Source organism: Rana temporaria, chromosome 1 (assembly GCF_905171775.1).
Source record: "Rana temporaria chromosome 1, aRanTem1.1, whole genome shotgun sequence".
NCBI classification, from domain to species: domain Eukaryota; kingdom Metazoa; phylum Chordata; class Amphibia; order Anura; family Ranidae; genus Rana; species Rana temporaria.
In genome coordinates this window covers 164,095,861-164,109,919 of record NC_053489.1, presented here as the reverse complement: position 1 = coordinate 164,109,919, position 14,059 = coordinate 164,095,861, and the positions used below count along the sequence as shown (strand labels likewise).

The 14,059-nt window shown below is 42.1% G+C and overlaps 1 protein-coding gene across 1 annotated transcript in view; it reads left to right on the top strand.

Annotated features, from left to right (window-relative positions):
* The window catches only part of KREMEN1 (kringle containing transmembrane protein 1), a 197,545-nt gene that overhangs the window by 90,606 nt on the left and 92,880 nt on the right, over positions 1–14,059 (top strand). Inside the window, exon 3 of the mRNA XM_040345493.1 lies at positions 9,411–9,502. Within this exon, the coding sequence (XP_040201427.1) occupies positions 9,411–9,502 (92 nt within the window). The remainder of the gene's footprint in view (positions 1–9,410; positions 9,503–14,059) is intronic.

The window sequence follows — 14,059 nt, the reverse complement described above, 5'->3', positions numbered from 1 at the left end:
GTCTTCATTCACATTAGGGCCCCCAACAGAGCCCCCCACCCATTATATCAGAATCCCCATCCGAACCCCCCATAACATTCCCCACTTTCATTAGAATCCCCCTTACTACTGTGTTCTCCCAGAAAAATGAATTTTCTGTTCTGGTGCATCACATTTATGCATGTTTTGTCCCATGTGTTGCTACAGCCCATTCAAATAATAGGTTGCCAAAGTAGCAGAATGCCCAAAAAAGAGCATGCAGTGTTTTTTTCAGTGTAGCACACAGTAGTTTGTGGTGTGCCCCAACGCATGCACATTGGTGGTGCTAGTGATGCACCCACAGTTTGGGCGCCAAAAATTAGAGGGTTTTTAGTGTTGTGCCAAAAGAATAAAAAGTGCTGCCTGTGATTTTGCCGCGATTGTACTGCGATTTTGACGCAATTTTACAGTGATTTTGCTGCGACTTTATGGTGTGTTTTTCATAGCTCATGTGACTCAAAAAATGCATCAATAACAAAACACGGGTGCGTTTTTGATGAGTTCTTGCTGCATTTTCAATGCATTTCAACGGGGAGGTGCGTTTTTGGTGCAGGTTTTTTTAACCGACCAAGTATGCACCAAAAATACACCAAGCAGGATTGTTAACACCTCTTCAAACGGTGCCAATAATGGCGAACAATAAATTCATATTCATTTAAAATTCATGATAATAGTTAAAAAGTCGAAAATAATACAATTATTTATAAAAATATAATTTTCTTTTTAACTGTCAGTTTCGGTTTCTGCCAAGTACATCCTGAATTTTCAGTTTCTGCACTGCCTTAGTGCATTGGGGTGCCTTTCAGAATGAATGACCACATGATAACACATGCAATGTGCATTGCAGTAATGCTTTTTTTACTGCAGCGCACTGGAATAGATCTTTGTAAAAGGGCTCTTAAAGCCAGACACAGTCAAGAAACTTGTATTCTTATAAGGAGGTTAGCAGTATCAGGCCCTAGATTTTCTTTACACATAGAATTAGGCAGTAGTTAGCTTGTATCAGTGTCACATGAAAGTCTTTTTATTTTGATCCACAAAGTACTAAACATTTTCCTGCATTAATATTAACTGTACCGGATTGCTTACTGCTACACACTTCTTTCACATATAGTTACATTCTACAACCATGTACTGAACTGGGGTATGGAGGGCTGAATCAAATTATTCCACTTTAATCATGAAAATATCTCCTTAAATTTAGCATGGCAGAACAATGGCTATGTCTGCTTTTTATATACCGATACATCAAAAGCTGCATATTCCACATGCCAATCATACGTTTATGGTTATACATCTCTTTTATCTGTTGCTCATTGTTTTGTGAGTTTGTTGGCCCACACCTCTCCCAGGGAATTCTGTACATACGAGGGTGCAGGGGCAGATTCTGCAGGCCTTTTTAGCAGAAGAAAAGTGAGCTCTGCTGTTGCGTCACTAAGATATGTGAAGCATGAAAGGTAGTTAGTTAATACTTCACACCTTTTGTAAGCAGAGAATCATCAGTACATTTGATAATCACACATATGGTGCACACCCAAACTTCACACGCATTCTGTAGCTCAGAACTCCGCACACTGGAAACATTCCCACATACAGCACACGTTCTTGCATCACCCACTGGACAGATTGTTACCATTATCCAAGAGATCATAGAAAGGGGAAAATAATGATGTATTTCAGTGTTAATAAAGTATAAAAATATTCAGAACGGCACAAAAAGTGCTAGGAATAACAGATAACATTACACATCTCTGAGGCCCGTACACACGACCGAGCTTCTCGGCAGAATTCAGCCAGAAACTCGATCGGAGCTGAATTCTGCCGAGAAACCCGGCCGTGTGTACACTTTCGGCCGAGGAAGCCGACGAGTTCCTCGTCGAGCCAAATAGAGAACATGTTCTCTATTTCCTCGTTGTTCAATGAGGAAAGTTGGCTCGCCGAGATCTTCGGCGGGTTCACACAGAACTCGACGAGCAAAACGATGAGTTTTGCCCGTCGAGTTCCTCGGACGTGTGTACGGGGCCTGACAGTTAGGAATGATGGGCACCAGTCACTTTATTTGAGGTTTATATAGATTTTATGGCACTAGTGTGTAACAGGAGTTAAAGCGGAGTTCCGCTCATCTGATTCCTCCCCCCTCTGGTGCCGCAATTGGCACCTTTAGGGGGGACAGGATACCTACTCTTCCTGTATGTGGATGACAGCACTTTAATTATTTAATAAAAAATCCTGTTAGATATTCTGTTGTCACATGACCCATATGTTTCCCAGCCTGTCTGCAGGGAAACATAAGCAGGAGGAGCTTCTAGTCCTCTGCTGCTGGTCACATGTTCAGAATAATACAAATAAATAAATAAAACAGCCTATGGAATACAGAGTATATACTGTATATTAGAAATCAAATCTTTATTATTTTGTGGAAATAACATGGTGTGGGTGGATTTCTGCCAGTCACAGGCTGTGTCACATTCCATCAGCCTGTGTCTTAGAATAAGAGGGAGGTGAAGCCCCCATTAATCTACATGTAATATCCTGCCCCCCATTGTGTTTAGCTGGTTAGTGGGCATGGAGGAGGAGGGAGGGAGCGGACTGTCATTTAGCACTGTGTATACGTACACATGTGTGACTCTATAGTCACATGGGCTAATCAGATGTTCTCAGCATAGAAACTCACTGAAAACTGAGCATGTGCACTGTTGCCCCCACAGCTGCAAAACCCATAGCTGAATTGGGGACATGAACAGAAGGTGCAGATAGAGAGCAGCAGGATCAACCATTTTTTTTTTCAGAATACAGAAAACGGATCTCATACAGCATGTGAGTTTTTTATGATGTAGGTTTAGTGACACTTTAATGTTACTGGACTATGCAGGGCTTTTTCAAATCCACAAGATGGCAGCAGCAGTTGTGCGTGTTGTTGAGAATAATCTTGGACTTCAGCACGCTGGGAGATGTAGTTTGGTCAGAGATCAGAGACGTTGTCAATGCTGGAAAAACAAACTACTGTACCCAAGGATACCTGAAAACAAGAGAGAGGGGGATATAAAATGAAAAGCCCGGGAAGCGTGGGGGGATTTGGGGAGACCACCAAGTGAAAATCTGCTACAGAGGAAGAGGTGCTGTGTTGTATCTTGCTGGGAAGGGAAGGGGTCTGCAAGTTGAATGCATGCTGGACACTGTTGTAACGTGGCCCACACGATAACGCATGCTAAGGGCCCTTTCACACAATGTCACTTCACTTCGTTCAGCAGGGGATGCATGAGCAGTTTTGTTTTTTAAATCCATGCCCTTTCTGTGTGTATTTGCATTTACAAAGCAGACAGGGGTGAGCCCATGATAGCTTTATGGGTGGCTGGATGTAAACATACTTGTGTCCATATACCTAAGGCTACCTCCTACCCGTCATCTTTCGGTCTGGAAAAAACTAACACGGACGGACTCTGTTTACATAAGTTTGTCCATAGACTCACATGAAGGTTCCAATCAAGTCCACCTGAAAAAAGGTTAAAATGTAAAATGGCCTTTAGATTTCAAAGCTGGGGACAAAAGAAAGTTTTCTGTGGTGCTTTCCTACTCGACCAATCACTGGCCACCTTTACACAGTCTGCTACCTCTAGGCTCGGAGTAAAATTCTGTGGCAGCCAGTATCTTTGAGGGATCCTCCTGGAAGGGGAGATTGTTGCATCAATCTAAGGTCTAGAACTAGATGTGTGTTAGACTTGCATCCTCAAGGGGCAAAAGCCTGGAGGGAAGACCCTGTGCCAGAAAGTGCCTCATATTTAATACCAACCCCAGCATGCACCAGCAGGAACCCCAAGTCTGCTTATTGGCCAAGTATTAAACACCTTAAAACGAATGATATCTCTAGCACACGCTGCTGGAGAACACTAAGGCCTCATACACACGGACGGACTGTCCTCTGAAAAAGGTCCGCCGGACCGTTTTCAGCGGACAGTCTGCTGCCGGATTTCTGTCTGATGGTTGTACACACCATCAAACAGAAATCCGCGCGGACACAATATGCGGTGACGTGGCCGCGACGTCGAAGGTCAATGCTTCCACGCATGTGTCGAATCACTTTGACGCATGCGAGGGCTTTCGGCCGAGCGGACATGTACGGTGAGTCTGTACAGACGACCGAACATGTCCGACGGACAGGCTTCCAGCGGACATGTTTCTTAGCATGCTAAGAAATTTTTGTCCGCTGGAAAACGGTCGGCTGGACAAATGTCCGCTGGAAACCTGTCCGATAGGCCGTACACACGACCGAACATGTCCGCTGAAACTAGTCCGCGGACCAGTTTCAGCGGACATGTTCGGTCGTGTGTACGGGGCCTAGCACACCAAATGGTGATCCACTCAATGCATAAATAACTAGTCATCACACAGCTGAGTTGACTAAAACTTTCTGCAAGATCACAAAAACACATTGGGGGGAATTTGGAAAAATATTTCATCTGTAAATATATTATACCTATTTTTCACACCTTACTTTTCACAAATGTTATTTACAGGACGAATGTGCTATCTCCATTACAAACGCTACGTTTACCCCTCCCGTCTCATACTTTATTATGAGCATGTGCAGGTTTCAAAGCATACACATGAACGTGTTTCTCGTCGTAAACCAGCCCGACGAGAAACACGACAAGGAATTTTAGACTCCTGACGAGAAAAAAGAGAACATGTTTTTTTTTTTCTCGTCGAGATCCACAAAAGTTTTCTCGGCGAAAAACATACACACGACCGTTTTTCTCTGCAAAAATGCTCTGCCGGCATTTTTCTTGATGGATTTTGCTGAGGAAAACAGTTGTGTGTACGAGGCCTCATATATATACTCTCAGGTGTATTCACAAACCTGTGTCTATAGGCTTCCTAGTAGCACCTAAATCCAGGGATCTGATATGCTAATCTTGACTTTTTCAAAGCAAATTGATAGCAGACTGGCACATTCCCATTTCCTGCAATTTGCCATTGAGGCCACTCAATACAATGAATAGAGAGTTGCAGGAGGGAGAAAGCTAGAGCTTTACTGTCTTCAAGGAACCACCTTCTGTTCAGAGGATCCAAAGGTACTGAAGCCAATGCACAAATCTTTTTTTAGGTAATGGGGGGAAGCTCACTACTAATTTATACTGCCACAAAAGAATAGCTATTTGTAAAGTGTTACTTAACCCACAACAGTAAAATCAGTCTGTATATGCAGTAAACATGCTTGGTATACTTACTGTGGAACCTAAGGAGTTAATACTCTGTGATACTCCCCTTCTTTTACTGTCCCCAATCCATCTGCTGATAGAACAGAGCCCTAGGACATGCTCAGTTTGGTGTGTATTGCAAGAGTTTTTTTTCCTTGAGAGGATGCATGTGATCAGCACAGGGCCAATCAGCACTGTCCAGACAGTGAGTCAGGGGTCATGCAGCCTCATAGGACAGTCAGAGGAAAACTCCATTTACAAGCTTTAACCAGTGCTCGGCCGGACACTGATGCAAGTCACAAGACTGCTATTCAGGCATATCCCACTTTTAAGTACGCAATGGGGTTTATTTACTAAAGGTAGAAAGTGCAAAATCAGGCTCACTTCTGCATAGAAACCAATGAGCTTCCAGGTTTTATTACCAAAGCTTAATTGAACAAGCTGGGGTTAGAAGCTCATTGTCAATGGAAAAACAAACTACTGTACCCATATGCAGAAGTGAGCCTGATTTTGCCCTCTCCAGCTTTAGTAAATAAGCCCCATTGTGTACCTAAAAGTGGGGTATGTCTGTACAGTATACTGCTGATGAGAAAAGGTATTTAGCAGTTTATATTTACTAAAATAATTGAATTTCCATGTTCTGTGTACTGTGGGAGACCAGGTATAGTGAATGCAGGGTCCTGGGTTTAGTAACACTTTAAGTAACTTTGTTAAGCATAGTAATTCTTAAGACAATAGTTTACTTATTCCTTATCAGCCAAAACAGGTGATTTTAGACTACCTTCGCTAATATCATCACATTTATGAGCTTCCCAATATTTTGAAGGTCAGTGGACAGCTTTGTGGATACAGAGCCTGGAATGCAGGTGTACAAAGTTAAAATCAGCTTTCATACATTCATTTCTGCTGTCGTATACTATATATGTTTGGCAACCAAATTGATATTATATGTAACCACCTAATCTATCTCAGACGTGGCTATCAAGAGCCAAGAAAGAAAATGCTTATCTACCCATGCATAGGCTCGGTATGTAAGGGTGAGTGTGTGGAATGCATTTCTAATGTGACGTTGTTTGAGGAGGCCAAGTTGTACCTATGCTCCAAGGGGGCTTTAGAGCTTGGTAATTGAGATGCAATTATTACAAAAGTGGTAATGAAAGTTCTTGATAATGGATGTTTTTGACAGCTTTCAAAATGTTAGTCATCCAAGGTTTTTCCGACGGAAAATCCGATCGGCATTAGTTCTGATTACTTACTGTGCATAACTTAGAACAAAAGGTACTCATTGCTGTATTGTGAGTCCCAACATCCATTTTTAAAGCAAACCCTTATTTGATCGAAATGCGATATTGCCCCCTGCATTTATCATGTCTTTTCGCTAACTCTTATTCCTGTTTAACTCTGCTCTCTAAAACAATTGATTGGGTCAGGTCAGAAGTTCATGACTTGTGTTCTCCATTTTACGTCAGTGTAGTTTTTAAATTGCCTGAGACTATCTTGCATCATTCTTAGTAAATTAATCTGCAAGTAACATAGATTTCAGTTGTGAAATCATAATGCGTGAACAATGTGAAATTCAAAACGCAACAGAAAAAATGGAGGCCAATTTGTTTAGCCTTTTGTACACTCCCACGACTTACTGAATTATAACTGGTCTTAGTGCCTCTGCTTTTATAAAGTGAATTTTAGGTTAAATAGCTATTTAAAGCTAGTTAAGAGGATTAATAAGAAAATTAAATATTTGTTGGACTTAACAAAAGGCTGAAAAACTCAATCACTCTATTGTAGAATCGCATATGGGTTACAGCCTGCTGTTTCCATTTCTCAATGTAGTATTCTATAAAAATAAGTGGCAGGTTCGCTCTGCTGTTTATTTAATGTTAAGCATTAATAATTACATAAAATATGTACGTAACTTTAATGCAGTCAAGCAATCCAGAATTCTCCCCCATGCCATGCCCATCATGTGCCATAACATAGTAATATACTCTTTCCATTGACACATTTATTTTCTTTCTTTTTAATGGACATTTATGGATTCATCTGCTGAAAGCTTCAATTGCTCCACTTTCTCTAAGAGTCAATGATTTAATATTGGTTTGTTCATTATTTACTTGTGTTTGGTGCAGAGCTGTGAGACTTTTTACTCCTCTTCAATACATGTATGTTTGGGGAAAAAAATGTACTTTCCTCCAAGCCTCTCTAAAATATACAGCAACTAAAAAAATGCCTTGTGTTGCCATTGTTGTCATTCGTATTAGATGATCCTAGGCAGGACTTGCCCATCTGCAAGAGCATTTAGTATGTTCTTGAAGTGTGCCACCTTTTCTGCTTTGTTTAGAAGAAATAGGGGCTGGAGGTCACTAAAGAAATTGTGGGAGTTAAATAAGGCCCATTGGGACCCTTCTGGGACCTGAGCTGTGTCCCAGAAGATCGCTGGCAGGGAGGGGCCGCCTAGGGCGAGAGGAGGAGTTGCCTAGGCGACCAAAAAAAAAAGGGGGCGAGGAGTGCTTAAAGAGGAAGTTACACTTTTGGGTGGAACTCCGCTTTAAGGAGCAGGCCAGGAAGCCAGCTGCCGTGTCCTTACAACCGATGAGTCAACAGCTGAATGTAAGAACAAGAATTACCGGTAATAAAAGAATCAGCAAAAAAACTATGTGGAGTTCCCCTCTAATCCTTGGCCCTTCGGGTCTGGTATGGATTTCGAGGGAAACCCCACGCCAACATTTAAAATTCAAATGGCGTGGGATCCCCCCCAAAATCCATAAAAAGACCATTATCTGAGGCATGCAGCCTCCTGCAGGTAAGGAAAGAAGGGAGACAAGCACCCCCTCCCTGAACGATACCAGGCCACATGCCCTCAACATGGAGGGGGGTGCTTTGGGCAGGGCGGTCTCTGCCCCCCAAAGCACCTTGGGACATGGGCCTCTTCCCCCACAACCCTGGCCATAAGTTGTGGGGGCATGTGGGAGGGGGGCTTATTCAGAATTTTGATGCCCCGGAGCCTGCCCCCCATGTGAATGAGTAGGGGGGTACCCCTGCCCATTCACCAAAAAAGTGTAATAAATGAGTAAAGACACAACATGAGTTTTTGACAAGTCCTTTACAGTGGAACCTTGGTTTAAGAGTAACTTGGTTTGAGAGCGTTTTGATTTGCGAGCAACTTATTTTTTATAATTCTGACTCGGTTTGCGAGTGTTGATTTGCAAGACGAGCAGAATTCAAGCTAAATAGGCCTGCAGTACCTCATTTGGCCTGAGGTACAGGGGCGCAGAAGCCAAGCAGAGCCGAATATAGGCCTGCAGTACCTCATTTGGCCTGAGGTACGGGGACGCAGGAGCCGAGAAAAGCCAAACATTGGCCTGCAGTACTTCATTTGGCCTGAGGTACGGGGAGCAGGAGACAAGCCAAAATGTCCTCTGCCTTTTCGGTCGTTTTCGGCACCCCCCACCTCTGGCCGCATTCGGTATTGCATCCTATTGAAATCAATGCGGAATTAATTATTTTAGTTTCCATTGACTTCAATGGTAAAACTTTATTTGATATGCGAGTATTTAGGATTACGAGCATACTCCTGGAACAGATTATGCTCGTAATCCGAGGTTCAACTGTATTAAAAAATAAAAATCCATTGTCAATCACGATGCCTGTCCACCACTATTGACCCTATTGGGTTAAGGTACATGGGTTTTAAATGACAACAATTAATTTACCACCAGTGAATGTTTGGTGAAAGTCACTTTCCCCGCTTTATAAATATGTTTGCAATATACAGTATGTGTCATTCATTTTCAGGATTCACAAAATCTTTTGTATGACTATCATCGTTCCATTACACTTTATTGGGGAGCACAATGTTTGAGGTCCAAGAGCAATGGCAAACTTGTGGCTTGGGACCAGCGTACAAATGTTTGAACATTTCAAGCTTAAAAATGATGTTCATCAGCTTGTAGCAACCTGTCATCTAAAAGCTTTTCTTAGGTTACCCTTTGGCACATTGCTAAAATCTGATTTCATACTGGTTTAAGCAGGTAAAAGCACTATATTGCACTTTATACAGTGTTACTTCACAGGGCTTATGCCATCATGGCATGCTTCACAAGTTCATCACTTTTAGTGTTTACAGTTAAGCACAATGTATACTGCATTCTATTTACTCCCCTAATTCTATGATCTTCTTTCTTGTTTTGCCAGGAACCCAGATGGTGATATCAGTCCCTGGTGTTACATAGCCGAGCATGAGGATGGAGTGTACTGGAAATACTGTGACATTCCAACCTGCAGAAGTAAGGCCGGAGAGAACTCCTTCTTAATCCTAATTTTCTTGTTGAAGATGTGGGAATTGTGCTAGGTCTTTTCTTTTATGTGTAGTACAAGCGTTGGACTCGATAACCATCAGACACAGAATATTTGAAATGCTTTCAGAATGGTGACATCACTGTGGTTGTGTTTGGAAAGCCAACTTTGCGGTTGGAATATATATTTATTTACATCTGTAGGAAATCATTAAGCTATCTGTAGGAACTTTGGTACATTTATTGTATTTCAACGTTCCTTTTCTTAGATGTGGTGGCTGCATTAGTTTCTTTTTTTAGGCTTTTTGTCTGTTATCTTTCAATTTTCTTTAACAGACTAAGCTGTCCAGAAATGGTGTGGGTTGAGGCAAACTATTTAACATTGACAGGGGTGCTTACAATGGTCAGATTTTCTACATTCATGTAAAACCTTTATCTTATTGATGTAAGGCTGTGTTTCAACTAGTGACTGCTTTTGTTGCCTCTGAAAAGTGATTTATGGTGGGTCATTTTTCAGAGGCATGTTAACAGATGGGGAGGAGGTAACATATTGCCAGTTTTAACCCTGTAAATGCAACACCACTGGGGTTGATTTACTAAAACTGGAGAGTGCAAAATCTGGTGCAGTTGTGCATGGTAACCAATTAGCTTCTAACTTCAGCTTGTTCAATTAAGCTTTGACAAAAAAAAATGGAAGCTGATTGGTTTCTATGCAGAGCTACACCAGATTTTGCACTCTCCAGTTTTAGTAAATCAACCATACTGTGTCACAACCATGTGCATTGCAGGGTGGTTGCAGTTGGGTTCCATTCACCTGCAGCATAAAGAATAACCCCCCCCCCCCCTATCTTTTTCAGCCAAGGAAGCTGCCATCTTTGCCTATGTTTAATCTACAACTGCCATGATGCTGCACATGTGATCAGTTATGACACCAGTCATTGGATGGTTTGAGAGTTTGGTTGAGAGCACAACCAATGGGAGTGTTACATTTCAGGCACATGCAGGAAATTAAACTGTTTTATGGATGGGTTTACTTCCGCTTTAAGCTGGACAGTTGAGGGAGTGATGATAATGCTGCTTGTCCAAATATGTCTCCTTTGCTCCTCTATACAGAGTGGAGACACTGAAAGAGAACATAGATGTAGCACTCACTATGGGAAGCCTCTGAGTCCAAGCAAGGAATCTGCACACAGGTGCTCGGGTTCAAAGTGTCTTCCCACACTCCAGATAACTTCAAACGATGCAAAAGAACTGGCAACTCTGTTATTTGTGTTGCAGTTTTTATTGGCTACATATTAGTAACATTAAAAGAGCTAATGCGCTTTGGTGGGAGCCATAATCATAGCATTAAACTGACAGGACTTTAAAAGACAGGACTTTTTCACATATAAAAAAACTCCACCCTTAAGGCAATCGTACTTAATTAGGTACTTAAAAACAGAGTCCTAGGAAATAAGGAAAGTGGTTCCGGATGACAAATAATATTCCAATATACAGAAATAAACGCAATAGCTCTCTTTTAATGTCAAATAGATACTAGAGAGACTTTCTAAGGGGTGTTAAATTTTTTAAGATTACCTACTGTAAATATGAAATATTCCTAAATTAAAATCTGGTGCCAAACTTTTCGAAGTAAGCTACAAGTCAGAAGAACCAATTTCACCACTATCCGGGCCATGCCTGAAGTGGTGGTGCAGCTTTGTACAACAGACACAACATTGCATTGGAAAGGAAATGGTTTGACCAGTAGGGGTCAGGGCTTTGAAGGAATGTTTATATGTCTGGTGACCTTTTTATTAGTGCTATGGAGTCTAGCTTCACTATGGTCGTCAGTAAAAAGTGCATAACTATTGACCCTTGCCTGCAGAAGCCACTTATTTTGAAAGGATCAGGCACTTTTACAGGAGTATTCAGGGTAGCAGTTTTCAATGAGGCTGCATATACAGAAGATTGATAGGGCTAGAGCAGGGATCTCCAAACTTTCTAAGCAAAGGGCCAGTTTACTGTCCTCCAGGCTTTAGGGGGGGCGGACTGTGCCCAGTGAAGGTAGAAAATGCCTCGGCATCAGTGCCCCATCATTGGTTTTAATGAGAGAAATAGTGACCCATTCTTGATATCAATGAGGAGATTAGTACTTCATTGATGGTGTCAGTAGTAGTAGATGGAATGGTGCCCCATAATTGGTGTCAGTCAATTGAAAATTGCTCCAAGGGCCAGATAAAGACAAGCAAAGGGCCACATTCGGCCCTCGAGCCGCAGTTTGGAGACCACTGGGCTAGAGGATCTATAGCATTAAATATTGCCAAGTTTTGGACCTTGGCAGCCACATTCGAGAAATTGGTGGATGGTGGATGCAGCAGCTGGCACATGCGTTGGCAGTAATAACTGGGCTTCAATGAAGTGATAGTGAATAAGCATAGTACCTAGTAAAAAGACAAGTGGTTGTGGTTTGTGTTATCGTGGTCAGGGTAACAGATTAAACTGGAGTGAGGGGGGTATTTTCAGTGAATAGGAGAGTAGAAATTAAAATGGACAAGTGCAGTTCTAATGGGCTTCTTATATGGAGTTGAAGCATAGGAATAGTAAACCAAAAGAAATTCTGGAATCTGTTCTATTGTGTACAATATTACATTTTCATGGTCTACTGCTGTTTAAAGTTACGGTCTATAACTCTCGGGCCTCGTACACACCAGGCCTCATACAAAACCAGCAAGAAACCTGCTGGCAGAGCTTTCTTGCCGAGAAAACCATTCGTGTGTACGAGGCTTTCAGGTTTCTCGTCTGGAAATCTGGCCAGAATCTCGACGAGAAAAATAGAGAACCTGCGCTCTATTTTCTCGTCGAGATTCTTGTCGGCCTGTAATTTGATTTAGGCCTCGTACACACGACCGAGTTTCTCTGCAAAAAACAGCAAGAAACTTGCTGGGAGATATTTTTTTGCCGAGGAAACCGGTCGTGTGTACATTTTTGTCGAGGAAGTTCTCTATTTCCTCGACGGGAATGGAGAAACTTGCCTTTTCGAGTTCCTCGACAGCCTAACAAGGAACTCGACGAGGAAAACGTGTGTTTCGCCCATCGAGTTCCTCGGTCGTGTGTACGAGGCTTTAGGACTCGTACACACGGGCAAGAATCTCGTCAGGAAAAAACGTTGTACACACTGCACTGACCTTTCAAAAGAACTGTGGTTCTCTAGAAAGGCAAGAACGCGGTGACATCATCGCGTACGACGAGTATGCGCTCGTCACATTCGATGCCGTTGCCGCCATCTTGCTTCACCCTACCTATGCCGTGGAAGCTACCGCACATGTGTCAAAGTCATTTCGAGCATGCACGGGTTTCCACGGCGACAGGCAAGTATACACACTCTCGGGATTCTCGTCGGGAAACAGGCCAACAAGAATCTCGACGAGAAAATAGAGCACAGGTTCTCTATTTTTCTCGTCGAGATTCTGGCCAGACTTCCCAACAAGAAACCTGAAAGCCTCGTACACACAAATGGTTTTCTCGGCAAGAAACCTCTGCCAGCAGTTTTCTTGTTGGTTTTTGCAGAGAAAACCGATCGTGTGTACGAGTCCTGAGACTACTGGAATTGTTTTTGGGATAGCATTCTCCCAGTCGACTGGATATTATGGGTTATGGGTATACAGTACATGGGTTATGTCTCTGTTTTCTAAATAAGCGAATAATCTCAACTGAATGATGTGATTCAGTATGGTAAGAGAAGACTAGTCTCTGACCCTTGGCTCTTTACATTTCTAGCACTTGTTCCTTGCACCCTGCCATATTTTTTACTATTTCAAACAGCTAAAGAAACGTTGGGTTCCTAATTCATAAGCGCAATGTAACTATTATCTAGAACAGCCTTTCTTAACTATGGTACAGTGATATGTAGATACAATTATTATCAGGGGTTTAATGAGAATGAAAGTTATTTCAAGGGTTCCTCCATGTTAAAAAGGTTGAGAAAGGCTGGAATGTATTTTTCAGCAGCTGAAAATGCTACAACGTTAAGCATTTGTAATGAGTAATAGTGTTTTTATAATAATTATATGCACTTGCAGTATCTTTACCAAACATAAAAACAAATAATAAATACAGCGAATAATAAATAAGACTGTGTTACAGCTTATTGCCCAAATATGACTTTTTGTTGTGTTCTCTCACCATGCCTCTACTACTGTGTGAAGCTATTAGCGTTCAGTTGAATGTGGTAACCAGTACCAGCTCTTTTCTTTGAACACCGCTCATACATTGGAGACTGAATACCTTGGGGCAGATCCACAAAGAAATTACGCCGGCGTATCTATTGATACGCCGGCGTAATTTCAAAATTCCCACGTCGTATATTTGTTTTGAATCCTCAAAACAAGATACGACAGCATCTCGGCTAGATCCGACAGGCGTACGTCTTCGTACGCCGTCGGATCTAAGATGCAATTTTTCGGCGGCCGCTAGGTGGCGTTCCCGTCGAAAACCGCATCGAGTATGCAAATTAGCTATTTACGGCGATCCACTACCGTACGTGGGCCCGTCGATTTTTTTTTCCAT